At 37.8% G+C, this 20,829-nt stretch overlaps 1 protein-coding gene across 1 annotated transcript in view; it reads right to left on the bottom strand.

The window, feature by feature from the left end:
• Nucleotides 1–20,829, bottom strand: part of PREP (prolyl endopeptidase) — an 87,788-nt gene that overhangs the window by 6,656 nt on the left and 60,303 nt on the right. Inside the window, exons 11-13 of the mRNA XM_054291784.1 lie at nt 10,720–10,856; nt 4,876–4,970; nt 1,597–1,728 (exon numbers count right to left, since the gene is read on the bottom strand). Coding sequence (XP_054147759.1) covers nt 1,597–1,728; nt 4,876–4,970; nt 10,720–10,856 — 364 coding nt within the window. The remainder of the gene's footprint in view (nt 1–1,596; nt 1,729–4,875; nt 4,971–10,719; nt 10,857–20,829) is intronic.

Below are 20,829 nucleotides of genomic sequence, written 5' to 3'. Positions count from 1 at the left end.
TTAACAGGAACAAAGAAAATGTGGCAGTGGGTCTTTGAACCTACAGGATGAGTTATGATCTCTAATGTTGCATCAGTAACTATTGCAAAATTTATTTGTGCTTTGATAAAAAAGATCTTATAAGAATTTCCTGAATTCACCTAATTCTACTCAGTCAAGGAAAATCCCTCCGTGGCTCATCAAGAGCATGGAAATCCTGCTTGACTGTAATCTACCAGTCAATTCAAGGGAAGGATCCTAACAAGATTTTTTAGAGCAGGGAGGTCTAGATTCCTAACACCTGTCTCCTACCAGAATTATGTATTTCCTGTAGTTGTCTCTTACTTCCCCTTACTGACACAGGAGCCCAGCTGAACAGTTCAGCCACTAACCCAGGGAGTTTTATTACTGAAGCTGGGTAGGATGAATCTCATCCTGACTGAAGCTGAAGCCCATATAACAATAAAGAAGTATTTTCAGAAGCTATGCAATATATTCAAAGTTTAACTGCAGTTCTAACTATATATTTAGGCCCAACATAAAACTGACTTGTGCACTGCTTGCATTCCCAAATGGAGTACAAAACCTTTAATCCTTTATCATATTCACCCATTTCTATTTTAAATACACAAATACCTTCTGCCACTTGTTATTGAGAAGCATTTAAGCAAAAACCAAAATACAGCTTTACAAGTACTGGTTAATCAATCTTTAAAACAACTGCTTTTTAAAAATAATAATGCAGGTCTAGCCAAGATGGCTTAGACCAAAGATCCATATAATTCCAAATTCTGTTTCTCATGCTGGATGCTAATTCACTGAAAAATAGAATAAAATCAATAGAGTCAGTATTCAGCAGCTAATAAATACAAAAGAAGAGTAGGCCTAGGAAAACTGCTCATCTTCTATAATTCAGTGGTTTATGAACTTGAGGTGCCTTTTTTACCCCTTTCTCACATAAGTAGCTCAAATCTATCATACTGTCACCTCTCATACTGCTTAAAAAAAGGTAAACAGACCCTGCTACTATTACTGTGTGTCTCATTTTCCTTTCAAAATTGCACAAAAAAATCACCTTCCTTTTTCTTCTGTTACTTTCAGACAAGGATCTTATTAGAAATATAGATTTTGTAGCTCCTAGACTGCTCAGAATATGAGATCTTTCTGTGACAAGACTTCTGTTTAAGAGGAGGCTATTAATTTTCTTGAATTTAAGAACACAGCAGTGAATTTTAAGTGAACAAGATGCATTTGTAACAGACCACACACAGTTTCCCAATGCTACATAAATTAATAGGTCAGTGGTTATTTTGTAATGGTTAACCTGAAGAAAGAAAGATAAAAAACCTCCATGTTTTTACAACCATTCTTACTTTCTGTCTGTGATTCTACCACAGGGTTAGCTCTTACCACACATGTGGGGCTTTTCCAGAGAATTGCAGAATTCCAATGTCCTATGCAAACAGCAAATGAAGTACTACTGTACATATTTAACACCTGGTATACATTAATGCATTGACATTCTGACAACTTTTGGCAGGCAGATCTCATAAATTTTTGTCTGATTACTTTAATAAGCCCAGCACCAAATCTGGGAAATAGACAAGCAGTTCTTACCAACTAAGAGGCCCCCATTTGAGCCTCCATTAATAGTCAGCTTCTCTGGGGATGTGTAGCCTTCCTTGATGAGGTATTTGGCAGCACACTGAAAGTCATCAAAGCAATTTTGTTTGTTGGCCAAGATACCACCTAGCAAGGAAACAAAACAAATCAGTTGATACCATCAAATCCTTTTGATACCATCTCTTCAGAAAAACATGTGTCCAAAAATACCTGGGAACAATTCCAGCTTCATGAACATTTTAATAATTGATGCTGCTCAGAAAAACAGCAAAAATGAAAGATTCTGTCAACACAGAGAGGCTATAAGATTCTGTCAATACCTCTGATGCTTTCAGAAACTCTGAATAATACATACCTATACTGCAGAGTGAGTGCCAGGTAATGTTCCTAACCAGTGAAAGGAAAGCTAAAAGCTTTGCACAGCAAAATATATACAAAATGACCACAATACAACACACTTGAGGTTTAAGCTAATGGGACTTCAACATCATTAAACTCAGTGACAGTTTCTTAGGGGAATAAAGATTCAGCTTATAAAATAGGCTATATAAAATAAGCACTTCTAATTTCCTGGATATATAATATGTGGCTGGTAATTTACTTTTTTTTCCTATTAGTTGTTTTCAAACCAGATGATATAAGGCTATGATCAAAAAGAGACTTCAGAGTTCTATCTTGCTTTGAAAATTTATTAATTAATTTTCAATATGGAAATGCTTAAGATACTGGCATCATGTTGAATGAAATTCCAAATACCATCATATGTATAAGGGAACAATTAATGACAGAAATTGTTGGTTCTGATGACATCATTGATAAGACTTCTAGGTGTGAAAAAAATTTTTGCAGGGTGGAATAGGGAAGGAAAAGGATAGTTTTTCTTTGTATTTTCCAATACAATCTTTGAATTATTTTAATAGAAGAGTATCAGCTTAGAGAATGCACAGTTGTCCAAATCTTGCTTGTTTGGCAAGAGACAAAAACTAGATCCTCCTCAAACATTATCATACCTAAAGCCCATGGTAATCTCAGCCAATTAAAGGCTAGTAAGAAATGGGAACTAGGAAGAAAATCCTTGCATTCCTGTAGCAAAGGCAGTGGCCCTGCCATGCAAGTGGGGCTTATAGGATGCAGAAATGGAAGTCCAGTTTCTTCTACTTTCTTTAAAAGTTGGATGTTTATTCCAAGCTGATTGCCTAAGGTTCCCCCTAAGGTCCAGGAACCTCCAGGACAATTAATTTAACCCTAAATTAACTTAGATGAGCTACAGTCTTAAGATGTCTCTTTATCTCCATTCTCCATCAAGTGATCCTGAAACAACCAGTTTACAATGGTTTTGTAAAACCATTTAAAAAACCAATAGTTTTGTAAAAACTTTGTTTCTGTGTCACAGAAGTTCAGCAATGTAAGTCTGACATTTAGTCATAAAGATCTGGTAGAACTGGAACCAGTACATTTGTAAGTTTTGTTGGGTTTTTTTTTTAACAAATACACATCATTCTTGTATTAACAAGACCATTGAAAACAGACATACTGGGACAACAAAAAAGTCTTTAAGTATGTGGCAATAAAGGAGAAATAAATCTTACTCCTTGCTCAAAACACCAGGCTGGTGTAAGGTCAGAATCCTATTTATAAAATTGAACCTAAGCAAAAAAACCTTCTGTAATTGCTTCTGGAATTAAAAAAGAACAGATACATATTTTATTTCAAACTGCAATAAAAGACTTAGGTCAAAATCAAGCAGGAAATAGGTGCATCAAAGAAGCATTATCATATTAAATTTTATTAAAATCTACTACAAATCAATCTCCAAATTAAAATTAATGAAGGATACTTCATCTTTAGCAATAATATCCTGTATCTGCAAGCACATACAGCTTCTATTTATGAAACTATTACATAATTAACTCAATTGTGAGGAAATGACCCAGACAAATAGTTACCACAGATGAAATAGTAAAATCAAGATGCAATGATCTGGAAATACCATTTTGTCTGATAAAAAGATATTATGGCTTACTGCCATGGCAAATTGCTAGATCATAAGCACATTGTTTTGGTACATTTGCCTTGCTGACAACATTCCCAGCAACTTATGCACCAGATTCTTGGAATATGAGTAAAGTGTCACCTTTAAATAAGGATAGGTATGTTCCTGAAATAAGAAGGACTTTTCCAAGCTTTTTCCCCTGGTAGGAGGAATGTGGACAGTTGTCAACAATAAGGCAAGTGGACAAAGACAATTAAATGATTAAGACGAGATGGGAAAAACATGGACTGAAATACATCAAAAGTGTTCAGAAAAGGGGAAAAGAGATTGACAGCTTTTCAGTGTTTGACTGAGTTTCCCTGTGGCATGACAGTCAGATTTCAGAAAACCCTAAAAGGTCAAATGATTGCCTACAAGTTGGATCCCCCAAGAGTTTGGAGGGGATGATCTGAATGTGCTTCTGGAGCTGACAGTTTTCATATGAAATTCAATCACAGAATCACAGAACCATTTAGGTTGGAAAAGACCTTTAAGATCATCAAGTTCAACTGTTAACTCAGCACTGCCATGTCCCTAAGACACATCTATGTGTCTTTTAAATACCTCCAGGGATGGTGACTCAACCACTTCCATGGGCAGCCTGTTCTGCTTCTTGAAAATCCTTTTGGTGAAGACATTTTTCCAGTCATATTCATCAAATATTTAAAAAAAAAAGGTCTATTCATAAATTATGCAAAAACAATACAGAAGAGTTTATACTCTAAACTCAAGAGTTCACACCTTCCACAAAGTTCTGCAAATTTTTTTGTGTGTGCATGTTTGATAACAAGAGAGTCTAAATAGTCAGTGTTGTTGTTTTGGGGATTTAGAATTGGGAACCTGCAATAATGAAAGGGGTATGTGAAAGCAAACCAGGTCTTTTGCAAAATGCAGACATTTGTTGTAAGATCAGTTCAATATAAATAGCTGCATTTTCCTGTGTTTAACTCCAGGGAACTTGATACTGCTTAAAAAACCCCAATCATTTTGCTGGAAAATATTGTCTTTGTACAAAATTGTTTTTAAGTAGGGTGCAAAAACGAAAATAATCTAATGAAAACCATCAAATTAACACTGGACAATGTACAGATCTAACATGTAAGTATGGAAAAAGATCTACTTTTTAGCAGAATAAGTAAAATGCAAAAGGAGATGTGAGCATGGGAGAAGGAGTGAACAGAAAATGTTGCAATTTGCATTGCTAAGCCTGCAGTTTTGTTCCTGTGCTTTGACTGACTCACCTTTGTGCCAGGTCTCTCCATATTCGCCCCCGCCCCTGATGTTTGCCACTGCCAGAACCCCTCCCAGGTGTTGCACAAAAATAAGTCTTGACACGCTGAAAAAGCAAACACATAAGAGGACTCTTTTTATTTTCCAATTTTTATACACCGACCACTTCTGCAAAAATACTTTGAGGGAAAGATCTCTCCCAAAGTCAATGATGAAATTGTGAATTAAGTCCCTCTTGATGGCGAACCTGAGTAGTCAGGCATTTTTGATGGTTATCCATGGAGATGAAACTCCCAGCAGCTTTAGGAGAGGAAGGAACAGCGCTGCTCTGTTCCTCCTCCCTCAGTTCTGCTCTTCAGAGGAGAGTGGCCAGTGGTCTGGCCTAGTAGATGACCACTCAGAATGTGTCACCATTTACAAAAATTATCTTCAAAGCCTGCAGTCTAGTCCAGTCTAGTCTGCAGACTAGAGTTATGCAGTACCACTGGACCTCCATAGCTTTCTGAATTGTTCCTCCATCATGGGACCTCCACTTCTACAGAGAGGAAAGGAAGATTTAGCCCAAAGGAAGAAATCAAAGAATTCAGACTTAAGATCAGCACTTGGTTTTTTTTATGAGCATGAATTTTCAACCTAACTTCTGCTTAATTTACTTCTTTTGGACCTTTGCAATATTGTGTTTGCAAGGAAAAATTCTGTATCTACCATTCTTTTGTGCCATGGTCAGCAGTCAAGTCAGCAGCTGGCCAATCCCATTCTTACTCATTTTCTTCTTACATTGCTAAATACAAAACAAATAGTATAAACATAAAGTTACAGGTTCTGCCTCCCCACTATCTCCTGAAACTGTCTGAAAGCTAAAATAGCATATTTTTTCAAAATGTCAAGTTGCAAAAGTATCAAATATATTACTATCTTTTTTTTAATGGACTGAAGTAATCAAATTATATTTAACAATTAAAAAATGTTAATTGTTGATTTGTTGAGGCAGTAGCTTAACATAGCCGAAGCTGCAGAAGGCCAACCACACATATGCAAAGGACACAAGTAAAATATTAACATTTAACCTCAACAAGTCTTTTTTTTCCCCTCTAGTAGGTTTAAATTTCTTATTTACTTGAATTCTTTGCTCACCCAGAAACCACTGTCTGCAGAAAATAAATTTGTGCAACCACAAGGGCAAGGGCTGTGTCTTTTTACCTTTAAGTCCCACTGCTGTTTATCAGAAATGGTTTGAAAAATGGCAGTCTTACAGTGTGTCTCCTGTGGATGTAGTATCACAACAGGTGAAGTTTTCACACCTCCCAAAGCAATTACCTGTGTACTGGCACATGTTCTTGAGAGTATATATCAAGGAGTAAGGAAATGAAAAGGAAAGCACAAGGATAACTGGTAAGAGATTTCTGCATTTGCATAACCATCAAAGGAAAAGCTTCCACCTAGGCTGGTTATACAGCCCATCAGACAACTCAGGAGCCATGAACTATCTCAGCTTCTGTAAAATGAATTCTTAAGACCATCACTGTGAATTGCATTTTCCTTAGATTGCTGTGACATGCTGATCAAATGGAAGATTGATATTCTAGAAGCACATTGTGCAAAGGTCAGAGAGTATTACTCTGTCAAACTCCAGGACTCTTAATTTCAGCAGGTTGCTGCACAGCTAATGTGGAGTAACCTGACAGGAGGTTGCCTCATCAGACTGTTGCTTCTTAATTTTTGGTATGTAGAGTCACTAAACCTCCCAAAATATTCTGCACTTCTTTTCCCTGTCTACCTCAAACTTTGGACCTCTTGGTCCAAAGTTATTTGATTCCCTAATAACCAGAAGTAGCAAGTAACAATTAAAGGTAAGATAAGAGCTTGCTTCACAAACATACTGCCTGAAAATACTTTAAAAAAGAAAATATTCCACAATAGAGTCCATCCTCTTCCATCTGCTGAAAGAAACTGTGCCCATCTGAAGGATCATGGTGAGTCAGGATCCTAACTTGACCAATATTTTGAGTATTTGTAACAAATTTTCTCAAAGTTTTTCTCTTGACCTTTACTTTTAAGTTCAGGAATCAGGTTTTACAAATATATAGTCCAAACTCATTAGTTGTTTAAAAAGTGAAAATTCCAAGTAATCAGCACAAAGCTGAAGTTTCACACACAACCGTATTACTGCCTGCTGTGTTTTTCTGGGTGGATTCTTGCTTCCAGATTTGATTTCAAGTCAGCTTGGTGTCTGAGTCACAGCAAACTGCCCAGTCAACCTGCATGGCTATGAAATGTCTCATTCTGCAAAGCAAAGTCTGGCTCCCTGCCCTTCCCAACAGTCTCTGAAGCCTTTTGCTCATTATCCCTGCTCTTCCTTCTTTCCTGGAAGCAGGGTAAAGGAAAGGGCAACAGGGCCAAGATGGAGTCAGTGGAGGGATCAGAAGGCAGTTCCCACCATGGAGAGCTCCTTCCAGACCTTCTAATCGCTCTTAAAGAGCATAAAACAAGAATTAATAAATCAGATATTGTTTTTTACAGTAGAGAACAATGTGAGGAGCAGTGCTTCACAGAACAAGAACACCTCCCCAGAATTACTATCTGCTGTGAGGTATTAGAGCTGACAGAAAGATGCAGGCTAGTGCACAGGTGATGGGGAAGAAGTCCTGAGCCACTGGACTTGGTTGCTTTTTAAGCTTTTGTGGAGCTGAAGAGAGCAGTAACAGAATAAGCAAAAGGAGTAATCCTCCACTCTGCACTGAGGGCTGACCTTTCTCCAGGCTCACAGTCTCTCTTCCCTGCACCACCTCTTTGCTTAAAGGCTGGGAACATCCTGGCAGTGACAAGCAATTTCACAGTCTGCTGCACCACCAGCTGTATTCCAGGATGACTTAGAAATTGCTTCTCCTGTACCCACGCAGGCACACACACAACAGTGAAGGGAAACATGTTGGTTCCTACAATGCAGTTAGCCAAATCTGAGGCATCAGTGGTGGGTTTGTGATGCCATTTCCCCAGCAGCTCTGCCAAGCCACTGGTATCAGCTCCATCAGCCTTCACTTGCACTTCCTCTGTGGGCTGTATAATTAATGACAGTGCTCTAGCAAGCACCATCTCAAAATGCCACCAAATGAAGCTCCCCAGTCCAGAAAAGTCATATGAAAAATGCATGCTTGCATTCAAAAATAAACCACTACTGTAACCGACTTAATGACTTTGGCCTATCATTCCTGCAGTTATTTCTGGATCCTGTAACCTGTTGGTTTGTTTCTATTGCTTTCAGTGAAAAATATTTTTTTCATTTTTGATGTGAAAAGGAACATCAGTTTGTGAATTAAACAGAAATAAGTTCTCCAAACCAGAGAGCTGGCTCATGCTAATGGGTGTGAAATACCAGTAAGAAAATACTGTACAGCCTGGAAGACATACAGGACAGGATTGAACCACTGGAAAGGAGATGATGGAATGCTTTGTGGAAAGTTTTAAGTAAAAATGCTTAGGAGTCTGTAGACAGGAATTTTTTCTTTGTTTTTCTTAAAGGTAAGCTGATTCCTACTGGTTACATTTCCATGGCTACATCTCAGCTCAGAATCAGGTGAGTGATGTAGCCTCAGCCTTGGCCATCCTGTGGCTGCTTTCTAGCACTCAAGCCTGTGGTCATAAAATAAAACAAAAACCAACCAACCAAAAAAAAAAAAAAAAAAAAAAACCAAAAAACCAACAAACCAACCAATTAACCAACCAACCAAAAAAAAAAAAAAAACCCACAAAAAAAAAAAAAACCAAAAAAAAAAACAAAACCAAAACCAACCAAAAAAAACACCAAAAAACCCCACCACCAAATCATGGTGTTGGGCTGTGGATAGAATAGCACTTGGATTTGGGAACTCCTTGTGGAGTACTGAAGAATGTAGTAACAGAGATGGAGTAACACATTATTGGAATCTGCCAGGTAAAGGGTGAACTGGACATCCTGCCTTTCTGACATAAATTCCCTGCCAGAATTTCCTTTCCCTGATTTTGCCTCCCTACTTTTGGAACACATTCCCTCACCAAGTACTCCACTCTCAGGTTATTAGTCATAAACATGTATTTGAAGCCTTTGGCTTTTCTTTTTTTTTTTTTATTTTAGAAAGAGAAAGCTGAGAAATCATATCTTGATATTACAGGGAGAGAGTAAGGAGGGAGGTGTGGCCAATCATGTTTTATTTACATTGGCAGTGGGACAATATATTTTGATCTGGAGGTCACTGATAGTTCTCTGTGCATTTGCTTTTAAGGGACTGCTACAGATTCATATTCTTAATTTATGAACTGTATAATGAAGGTTCCACAGGGTTCAGGAAAATATAGGTCACTGCTCCTACCTCCCATTTTCCTCTCTTCTAAATGTCAGCTGCACCCTTTTGCTGCTGTTTGCTGGACTCCTACGAGAATCAATTTTTAGCTTGCCAAAATGGCAGAAACCCACCCACTCCGTTTTGCTGGGATAGTTTTCTGTCATTCTTGTGAGGTAAATCAGCTTAGCAAAGGCTCCAGCAAGCACCAGGGCCAATGGATGGGAGGTGGAAGTAGGGACTGTGAAATACCTTCTCCTTCTGCCAGCAACCAGCTCTCCAGTATGTGAAATTTTACCTTAAATCAATAGATATGTAATATTCATTTTACATTCTTTAAAAATGAAAACATGGTAAGTTTTATAACAGTTCTCAGCATCTACAATCAACTGTAATAAATCAGTGGTTAAACCTAAGTAAAAAAGAATTTTGAAACTATGCTAGTTATATAATTGTGTCTCTCAAGAACCACAAGAAATTAGAAGTGTAGCTTTATGAGGCAGATAAAAGCTTACAACTAATCACAGAGTACAAGATGGGAGATCCATTGTTAGACAAGGTATTTGCTAAAAAGGACAGGAAACTGTAAATGCTATTCAGAAATACAATCACAGCAAATAAGAAAGGCAAGCACTATAAAGGATTTCTTGAAATGTGCTAACTCTAAAGCAAGACTGGTAGCACCTAAACTTAATAGGATTGTTTTATAATAGATTATTTTTCGGTAGTGAGCTGCTCTTCTGCTTCCTGAAAAGCTGTTCTCTATTCAGCCCTTTCCACTTCTGCTTTCCTCTGCCTCACCTAGGAGCATTTCTTAAGTATTCAAGCACTGCCTCTTGGCAAGTCTATTCAAATTGCCTTGCTTAAGAAATAAGCCTTTTCTTTAAAGAGATCATCTATGCAATAAAGCTTATGGCTTTTGAGAGCTACAAAGCCTGATCTGAACACAGCATTTTTGGTTTACAATGAGTTGCTTTGCATTTGTGAGGACAGTATCATTCGTGTCTCAAGACACAATCCTCTTTCCTGATCATATGGGCCACAGACGGATTTTGTTTCCAATGTAATCTCAAAAGTATAATATGAAAATGCAGCCAAATTTTAATTATTTACATTAAGTTAGTCAAACACTTGATTTTGCATAATATTTAGACATATGTAATTGTTTCACTTGGAATAAAGAAAATTTCCTATGGTATTAATTCAGCAATGGGCTCAAATATTTCCTTTATATATTTGTCCATGTTTTTCTGTGGAGCTCAGTGACAGAGCAAGAAGAGGTTAAAGTGTAATCCTAAGGGCAGGGTGACTGCTGTAAACCTCAGGAGAGCAGAGCACTTCTCTGCTCTGACATAACTTCTTCTGTGAGCCTGGGTAAAACCCTCTAATTCAGAACTAACAAAGCAGACAAATGATGCCTGGGCAGCCCTTATGGCCCTCATCTTGCTTCTTAGGAACCTGAAATGCACCCTGTCAGATTCATGGTGACAGCTGCTAATAGCAGATACTTCAGAAGAAGGTGTGAATCACCCTGCTTACCTGTAGCTTGGTGTAATTGATATGTTGAAGCCTCCATATCCATACAAGAAGGCAGGGTGAGAACCATCTAATTTAATTCCTTTCTTGTGAATAATAAACATTGGGATCTTAGTGCCATCTTTGCTAGGGTAGAAAACCTAAGACAAGAGAAAAAGAAATACAAAATGCTCTTAGTGCTGTAACTCCACAAGTGCTGTTAACAAGAATCAGAGGTGACCATTTCTACGGGGTCTGAGGGTAAAACCCTCAGAGCAACTTGCACCAATTGCCCAGGTCAGGTTCAGTACTGGGCACCACCTGCTTGGTTGCTTAGCAGCTCTGGAAAATGTATCAAAATGAGACAATACCAAGGGTATGATGGTATCACCTTTAGGCATCTTATCCTTCAGTTCTACACACAAGAGGGTTTAAGAAAATGTTGCAAAAAGAATACAGTTCTCTTCAAGGGAAGACTCTCAAAACACAAGGGCTGCATGGTCCATCACGTGTGAAAGGAGCAAAGACTGAGCTGGCACAGAGAACAAACAGAACTAAAACCAGATTTCCTGCACAGATAATTTCACTAAAGCAAGTCTGTATCCAGCAAAGGTGGACTAAGCATTGTCCAGTCTATCAGGTTGTCTCAGGGACACCAACCTCATCAGGGTGGTAACACAAGCCATGACAGAAACTTTTGTAGCACTTTGGTGCATTTTCGGACATTACTTGACAACTAGAACCAGGAGACCCAACCTTGCAGAATCCCCAGTCCATCAAGTAAAATACTGAACTGCTCACTGGCTTTCTTCCTGAAAGGAAACCAGCTCCCAAAACACAAAGTCTCCACATAGCACATGCTTCCATACATCTTTCTGTTGCTGCCACAACACTGTGTGAGGTTGAAAGCTGAACTCCATGTACACAAACATAGACTGTAATTGTTTAACACAGTTCCCACATCTTCTTGTTTTGATGCATATCTCTGCCTGCATACTCTAATTTGGGATCCACTGTGTTATATTTTGCCAATCAAGAAAAACACGTGGCTGTGAATGCAGTTTATTGCTTGTCCTAAAATTCTGGCTGATTCCTTTTCACTACCTTGCTTTAACATCATTGCAGCTTCAACTCTAATTAGAACAAAAATGCAGTAAATGAAGAATGACACATTCTTATAATTTAGTTGCATGTTTACAATCTCTGCTTTTAAAGGAAATAGTCCTACAGTGATTTGTAAAGCACATGATCAACAGGTTCTATTTTTACAGCACATGAACCTCATCAGTAATATGAACCTATGCAATGCATTTATTCTGAGCATTGCCTGTAATGTGAAACATGTAAATCCACATGGCGGAAAACAAAGTAATCACATTTAATTTTAGTTTAATCATTGCTAAGGAAATGTGAGAAATTGCAAATGAAATCACATCTACCTCCAAAGGCTTTACCAAAACCTCTAGACATATTACAGATAAAAATTCAGAATTTCACAGCACCCACAGTGGATGAAAAAAACCCAACAAAACAAAACTAAAAGCCTAAGGGTGTTTCTACACAGATAAAATCACTGTTTCCAACTGCCGTAACTGTATCTCAACTGACAAAGTGCTTGTCAGAACAGTAGAGTATAATGGATTTTTACTTTAAATAGTTACTTGAACACTATAAACAAATAAAATAACTGATGAACAGGAGAACTACTGAGGCTGATGATGAGGATTTCCAGAGACTCTTCCCTAAAACATCATCTGTCAACTCCAGCTGTTGCTGGAAATTCTCAGGAAGCAAGAACCCAGCTTTTCTACATTTCCAGAAACTTAGTGCAGTTGGCCAGTCCTGCCCTGATGATTAAAGTATGCCACTAACCGTACTGCTGGTTTCTGAATGAGGACTTTATCTTTTATATAACAGCTCCCTGAAAACTGACTTCTGTAGGGCTTTTATTGTCATCAGTTAAGATAAAATAACATACCATTAAATAAAATCTCAGCAGAAAAAAAAAGATGCATGTCAAGCTGCATGGCATTGCTTAAATTTGCAATTTAAGGGTTTTCAGTCCTATCTTTGCTAAAATAATTATTACCTCTCCCTCAAAGAACACAAGAGAGAGAGGGTAGAAATCAATTCAGTGAGACACTAAGATATGTGAAGCCATTTAAACTTCTCCAAATAGACTATTTTCAACAACTGATTCAATCTCACCTTTACAATAGCTGTTATCTCTGCAGCAAGTCCAATGGTTTACTCATGTAACCAATAAAGGGATGTGCTTCTATCTCACAGATTAAGGTAAACTGCAAAGGGCAAGCCCTAAAAAGGATTTCCCAAGGTGGTGTTTCATGCCTAACTTTAGATGCTGTCAGCTTTCACAGTGTTAAATGCTCATAAAGGGGGACTACCTTTTCCTGTGTTATCACAGATAGGAGAGATCCACTTGTGCCAGTCACATTATATTACTCATTGTTCATAAAATTTCCAATAAGGTCTTATGTCACTAATGTCAGCATTTATAAGAAGAGGACAAGTTAGGAAAATTAATTTGAAGGGAAAAGGATGGAGAAAAACACTTCAGAAATATTATTATGAATGCTAAAACTCACCATTCAAAGAGGGACATGCTAAAAATAAACACCTTCAGCCTTTAGGAATGCAAGAGCAATGCTGTGCGGCTGACAGGGCACTCTGCTGCGTGCAGCCCTTGGTGCTATTCTAGGAGCACAGTGCTGGAGCAGCGAGCAGCCCTGGGATAGCTATAACTATCAGCCTCACACTAATGTCCCTGTGCCACATGGCAGTGGGGTCTCACTGCCAGAAACACCTTCAAATTCAGATGGCAGAGCCTGAAGTATACATTTATAGCTTCTAGTCTACTTATTGTGCGGGAAGGAGAAAGCAACACTGTTTGCACAGTTACTCATTGCTACAAGTTACATTAAAATTTAGCTATATAAGCGAAATAGAGCCCAATCTTAATAATTCTTCTTTACTGCATACATATGGATTTATAGTGTGTTACTTTTTTTTGATTTTTAAACTTAGCATTTGAAATCAATTTAGACTTCATTTCCACCAGAAAAAGACACTGCATGTTTAGTCAAAGACAGTTTACAGAGTAAGTTTTACAAGCCAACGCAGTTAATAGCTTTGCCCTCTGGCTTGTAAATTTACTTAGGGGTTAAGCAGGATAAAAAAGTTCAATACATTCATTCCTGGGAAGGTCTTTGTCCTCCTAATTATCATCTGCTTTAAATTTGCAATATTTATATTAGGTGAATCTTCACTCAGGGAAGAGGGGAACTACCATCAGGCATTGTAGACACAGACCTGAATTCAGAAAGGCTCTGTATTTATCCACCTCTGCCTGTGCAATGACAAGAAGCATCCTCTCCATCTCAAGTCACCAGGAGGCAAAACAAAGTAATTTAGAAAACCAAAAGGTCTGAAAAACAGATGCTGCAGATGAAGTTTTTCTTTCATTTATCTACAGAGATTACATAGCCAGACATTGATACACACAGAAGCAAAAACAATTTTGGCAATCATCCAATATGCACTTCTCTTGTAAATATGAAATTAGTACCTTAGAATATTAAAGAAATTGACACAACCATCCCAATAAATAAATAAAACTAATCTGCTGCACACTCACATTGTGCCACATAAATAAAAATACCTACAATTACTGACATTGAATAGAAACTTCAATTTTTAAAAATTAAAAACCTCAGCAACTTCTGAGTATTTAGTTTTACTTTTTCTCGCTTTCAGAACTATTTTATCTATTTACATAATGGAGAGATTAAAAGATGTATGTAATTATAATTGTTTGGGTAAGAAAAGTGCACCTGAAATCATCTTGCTTTTACAAAATCTAAAATCCTTCAACACAAAAACCAACCCCAAACCTTCACACATTTAAAATTAACCTTCTAAGGTAAGATTCAACACAGTTTTTGAAATGCAGCTGTAAAACACAAATCCAGAATACTCTTGTCCATTTGGGTCTAATGTATATATTTTTTGAACTGTGAACAGTATCTGAATGTTCACAAATCTTTTATCATTTGCCTGACTTGCTCATTAATGGCAAAGAATTAAAATCCAGTTAAAAAGTGATTAATTTGTCTTGTCAAGAAAGAGCTATGTCCTGTAGATAAAACATGAATTTTATACACGAGTAGAAACTTTAATTTCTGAGACTTGAAAACACCCCCTAAGTCACAGCAGGCTAATTATTCATAGGAAGCCAGTAGTTATTTAAATAATATCTTTCCCAAATTCTCTTTCAAGATCAGGTACTACATACCAGAAACAGCAATTGTTCCCATGTCTGTGTGTGCTTGATTAAGAACAGGTAAGAATCACACTTGTCATTAACTGACATCCATTGTGTGAAATGCCAAAAAATTTTACAAAAAGCAACTAAAATTGCATATAAATCAAGCTGGAGTGCTCCTTATTAAAAATTCATGTTCAGTAATTTAGGTTGATTAACGCCACAACAATGCCTTTAAAATAATTTTTTCCAATAAGTCCTATACAGTTTTTCTGAGATAATTCCTTTTCATTTGAAACAAACACGGGATTTAACAGTTTTGTGGGATTTAGCAATTTTTTTCTACTTCTAGGTAAGAACAACTGCCCTCACACACTGCTGCAGCCACCGCAAAGTTACAGACAGCACTGGGGAGGCAAAACACACTGCTCAGTCCCAGCAACCCCTGCACAGGGGCTACAGGGAATGACTACTTGGGACTGAGTTTCACATAAAGTATTCCCCTTGTTAAGTAAAGGTTTCTCATCACACACACCAACATTTGTGTTTTGAGACTTGGGGAAGAAAAGTGTAAGGAATTCACAGTAAATCATGTAACATTGCTCACATTTTGTCAAATGTCACAAGTGCTTTGTTAAATGTTCACTGTTTTAAAAATCCCACACCAGCATCTTTGAAAGGTGACTGGAACAGTAAACTTAAAGGAACAGTTCCTAGAGAAAGTCTTCCTTCACAGATGGTGGCATCAAAGTTTTCAAACCTATGTTTAGGTACGGAGATAACAGTGCCAGAACAATGCCACAAAGCAACATCTCTCCCTGACAAGTCCTAGCACTGGGTGCTTCAGGAGGGCAAGTCACAAAGACCCTGCCCTCACACAAGTCATGAAGTGCTGGCAGGCAGGGAGAAATCCTCTCTTGAGATGCCAGGGCAGAAAACTCACTGATTCAAGCAGAATCATGTGCTGCCTTCCCCACCACCTGTCCATAGCTGATTCCATCCCTCATCACCTCTGATCTTACAAAACAGACACCAGTCTGGGGTTAAAGATCATAGTACATCACAAGCAAAACTCCCCATTTATTGCACCAGTGGCATGGACCCAAGTGTGAGATCTGCAGTGGCCCCATGGGCAGCTCTGGCAGCCAGCCCATGGCCACACGTAAGAGCAGCTCTTACTAAACACCAGTTTTTGTATTCTTATATAGAACATGAGTCAGAAGTCAGGAAAAATAACAGAGAACTGTTACCACTACAGAGCAAATCTACAGGATCTGAGGTTTCCTTTCTTCAGAGGGGAATCCTCATCAATCTTCTTTAAGCCTCTTAAATTAGCTTCAAAGCAATTCTGTGTGGGTTGCAAAGCTTGCTTAACACTGAGCTGGAGAGGGGCCAAAGTAACTCAGTACAGTGAAAATTCATGCAGGTAAATCCCAGAAAGAAGGACACCCACCACAGACATTTGCAAAAGCACTATGAAAATAATCAAGAAACTGCTCAGAAGGAATTGTTTCACCACCTACCCACCCACTGGCACAAAAAGCAGACTCATGCTGACAGAGGCAAAGTGCCAGGAGATGGTCTTTTAGAGGAAAGGTCTCCTTGCTACTAGGTTCAGCTGCCTAACTAACTGCAGGGAGGTATCTCACAGGGTGGTAAGAGGATGCAGGGGATGACAAGAGAAAAATACAACAGGTGAAAGATGAGAAATCCTGCAAGACTGGCATGGCAGAAACTGCTTTTAAATCACTCCCTTCTATATAAGTTAAAAGGTATCATCCCCCTTACATAAAGCATTAGAGGTAAATGGGATCCAAAGAGATCCCCACACACCCTCTACCTCTGTAGAGAGGCTTCTTGCCTTTTCTGTTTATCCTTTGTCCCTTTCAGTGCAGTCTCAGAGCTTCCTGCAGCAGAATAATTTAAATCTGCCAAGTACAGTTATTCCTCTTCTTTCATCAATTTGTCTTGAAGATGACTTAGTGTACAGTGAAGAGACAGATATGAGACAGATAAATTTACCTTTTCATTTAAATATACACTGCAGTCATGTTAAACAGAAAAATGTCCCAGGGGCCTTCGTAAGTTACAGTCTCTTTTCTGAATTTCCTCTGTGTTTATGCATTCAGGAAATGTACTACTGTGAAGCAGTATAGCATGAGACAAACAAAGGGGTGTCTTGATGGAAGTAGCACACCATTATGAATAAAATCATAAATAACAGCTGCTGGCTAGTGCATTTTCTTTCATTAAATCAAGCTTTACTTCACTCAGTAAACTGCTCTGACAAGAGACAACTCACTGCAGTAGTGTGTAGGCATAAGAAAATAAACACTATTCATTTTTACCATGCTGGAAATCAGTTCAAATTGTAATGAGAAACACTCCAAGAACAAAAACGTAAAGGCAACTTACCATGGGGTGAGCAAGAGGAAGAATTTACTTTTTGCAAGCTGCATCACAATAACTTATTATTTATGGTTTTATGACGTGGTGACACACCTAACCTAACACACTGAGATGAGAGAGATGCATTCACTTAAACTAGCCAGTAACTAGCTAACTAACTAACATTCACTAGTAACTAGTAACTAGAATTGGCAACTAATTCACCTTCCCTGGTTTTGACTCCATCTTGCTTCAAACTTTCTTGGCCATCCCAACATGCCTCACTGCTGAGTGTTTACAAGCTTCAGGAAAACAACACAACTACTGTTGGACTTTCTCCCTAATGTTGGGCATCTACATAGTTCAGGGTGCTTGAATTTCACCTGCAAGCTCATACCCAAAAAATTTTTGCACAGAGAAAATTCAATCTTGACAATGGGGATGTCAAGTGTCAGCTTGTGTCAAAGCCTCGAGAGGACCCATGCATTTGCTTACATGGCCAAGAAGCTTTGTTCAGTACTTTCAATGGCCAGGTAACTTCAGAGGACTCTGCTCTCTCTTCCTTAGAGAACCATACCATGTTTACAGATGTCAACCCAAAATCAGAAGCACTATAAATCACTAAACATCTACAAAAATTCTGCATGTGGCTAGTAGAATATTAAAAAAATCATTAATGCTTTTTGGTTTGAAAGAAAAGAGAGATCTTCTACACCAGACAGTGCATGTTTCAAAATCAGTTCTGAATCACTTTCCTGTGAATACTTATTCTGAAGTACTTATTGAAATAAATAGGTCATTAAAAGTATTGTGAAGCAGTTCCATATCCATTTTCTCACTCAAATTATAGCTACATATAATTTACTTTCTGAGATAAACTTGAATTTAAAGTTACTCATTTTCACCCCTACATGATTAAAAAAAAAACCAAACAAAATGGTAGGAGAAGGGGAAAAAAATCCCTTGAGAATGGTCAAGGAAAAACTAAAGTCCTGTAAAATACCTGGGGTGCTAACTTCGAAAAAATAATTCTAAGGTTCAGATGGTATTGATTTCAAGCTTCCTGTGGAGACAGTACTATTGTTTTCAGATTTGTAGCAGTCATTTGTACAATGAAGAAAAATCACTCAGTGAGCAGCAAGAAACAGAAGAGAAGTATGAGTTTTCATTCATTGTTGAAACAATGCTTAGGGAAAAAAAATATTCCAAGTCTAATACAAAACAACCCAGCAAAAATTCCAACTGATGGTGTAATTTCCAGGCAGATGTCAGAACTAAGACATTGAAGGGACTTTATACCAGAAACACCAAGGACTGTGCTGAAGCACCCTTGTAATACTCTTGGAGCAGGGCAGAGAAAAACACATAACAAAAGAGGAACATTTTTTTTAAGCCCCAAGACTAAGGACAGTTTGCAGCAATCTTTCCTTTCTTAGGTAAAACACGAACAAGAGAGCAAAACCAATAAACTTGTATCATAATCCACAACTAATAATCAACTCTCAATAAATCAACAGATCAAATTTCTAATGACACCAGATTAATGAGTGCTAGAATGAGTGCTATCAGTTCAAAAACCACCACTAAGCAGAAATAAAAAGTCAGGGATGTCCTTACTGGTAAAATATGACTCTGTGATTTCAGGCATTATGCTTTGAAGCCTTTCTGCATCCAGACAATTTTAACTGTTAGCAGGGATCTCTGGACACTGGTTCTTTCAAAATAATTGACAAATTAGATGAAGAGCAAGCAGTTCAGGGAGTTGCCAGGGAGAATTTATGTAGCAATTTTTCCCTGTCTGTGAGAACAGAAGCTGGAACTAAGGAAATCATCTCTTTCTTTATATCATTCATCTACACAGTTGAAACACTGGTTACTGTCAATAATAATAGTTCTTAGAGACTCCCGATGTCCCATAAATCTCCTGTGAGATGACTCAAGGACAGAGAAGAAATAATTAATCTAAGGGAAGATAATATTTTATCAGTACCTCTGAGCAGTGTTGATAAAATCAAATCAACTGCTAAATGAAGATGGAAACTAGCTTATCATTAGTAAAACTGCACACTGATGAATTTGTGCTGCATCATAAGCAGACAAAAGCCCAGAGAAAATGAATTATTTAAATGTTTTTTTGAGTAGAAAGTGAATTGAAAAAGAACTATCTTCCCTTATTTTCCTTCCAAAAAATGTTCTTTCAGAGTTCATCAAGATTTTGTGATTTTTAAGTTTTTACTACTTCAGTTCTTATCCTGAGGACAAATAAGAGAGGTCTGCAGAACGATTCCACTCATGTGTTCCACTTACACAATTTTGCAACTTTGCATCTCTGGATACTTATCAAAGCACTTTATGTTTAGTTTGTCTTTTCAGCAGTGAATCCAATTTAAGAAAAAACAACCCACCAAATCTGTTGACAAAGCATTGACTAAGCTTTTTAAGCTCTGCCATGTTGTTACTAGTGCAATTTTTTTCTGTGTTTGGTATAAATGGAGTAAATTGAGACTCTGCCCTTCACAGTGGTCAGCAACACCAGTGCATTACTAAGAGGTGTGGTTGTGCCATCTAACACTGAATAGAGGTTCTGCAAAATCTCTTCATTGCTATTTAGCAGAAATTATTTTCCCAGTATAAACTGAACTGCTCCCAATATTATATGATTGTCCTGGTTAATATGCATCCTTTTCTAAGGCAATCATGCTCACAGTGAATGCAAGAGCTGTAACTTTAGGTTACCAGACTCACTATAATTTGCTTCCCTTTTCCCCTTCCAACAGCAGAGTCTGCTCCAAGTAGTGGCCACACAGAATCATTTTTCAGAGGTTTTCATCTTCCATATGTCTATGTAAGGTCTCACCAACATCTGAAATTGTTGTTTTCCACTCTCAACTCTGTTAATCTGCTTTCCACCACGATGATGAATGTTAATTAACAACAAGAAAAACCCTAATCCACCAAGCAGTTTTAACCCTGGATGAAGACAGCATGTATAATTTTATTGGGCTGCAGTGATTATGTGTGTGTATATATATCAAGAGTTTATCTGCATTTTTTAGCAGTTCTAATTTGGTTTTGTCTCCTTTAGGTAGTTAATGCATAACTATCATTATCAATCTTCCAAATATAATTTATTTCTCTGTTCTGCTTCAAGCTGTGGTTGGTAAGGTCCAAGCAAATAAAGGAGCAACAACCTTCTCATTTGTTCTCTGCCAGCTGCCCTACCTCCTTCAACCTCTTTGTAACAGTTACATGCCAAACCTAATAAATAATTGCATAAACTAGTTATGAACTTGTGTGTGCCTGGAGGCCTGCAACTCTGACACAAAAACCTCCCAGCTCTGCCACAGCCACTGCTATTCTGAAAATACTCCAGTTCCCCAGCTACCTACAGAGACACTATTCAGAATGAGAGATGCATCCACTGTAAAGTATTTAAATCGGACTATGGAGTTGTGGTGAAGCTT

The sequence above is a fragment of the Melozone crissalis genome, unplaced genomic scaffold, assembly GCF_028551555.1.
Source record: "Melozone crissalis strain CALT ecotype California unplaced genomic scaffold, PUWL_Pcris_2 ptg000106l_1, whole genome shotgun sequence".
NCBI lineage: Eukaryota > Metazoa > Chordata > Aves > Passeriformes > Passerellidae > Melozone > Melozone crissalis.
Note: the sequence above shows the minus strand (reverse complement) of the source record. Positions and strands in the feature narration are given on the sequence as shown.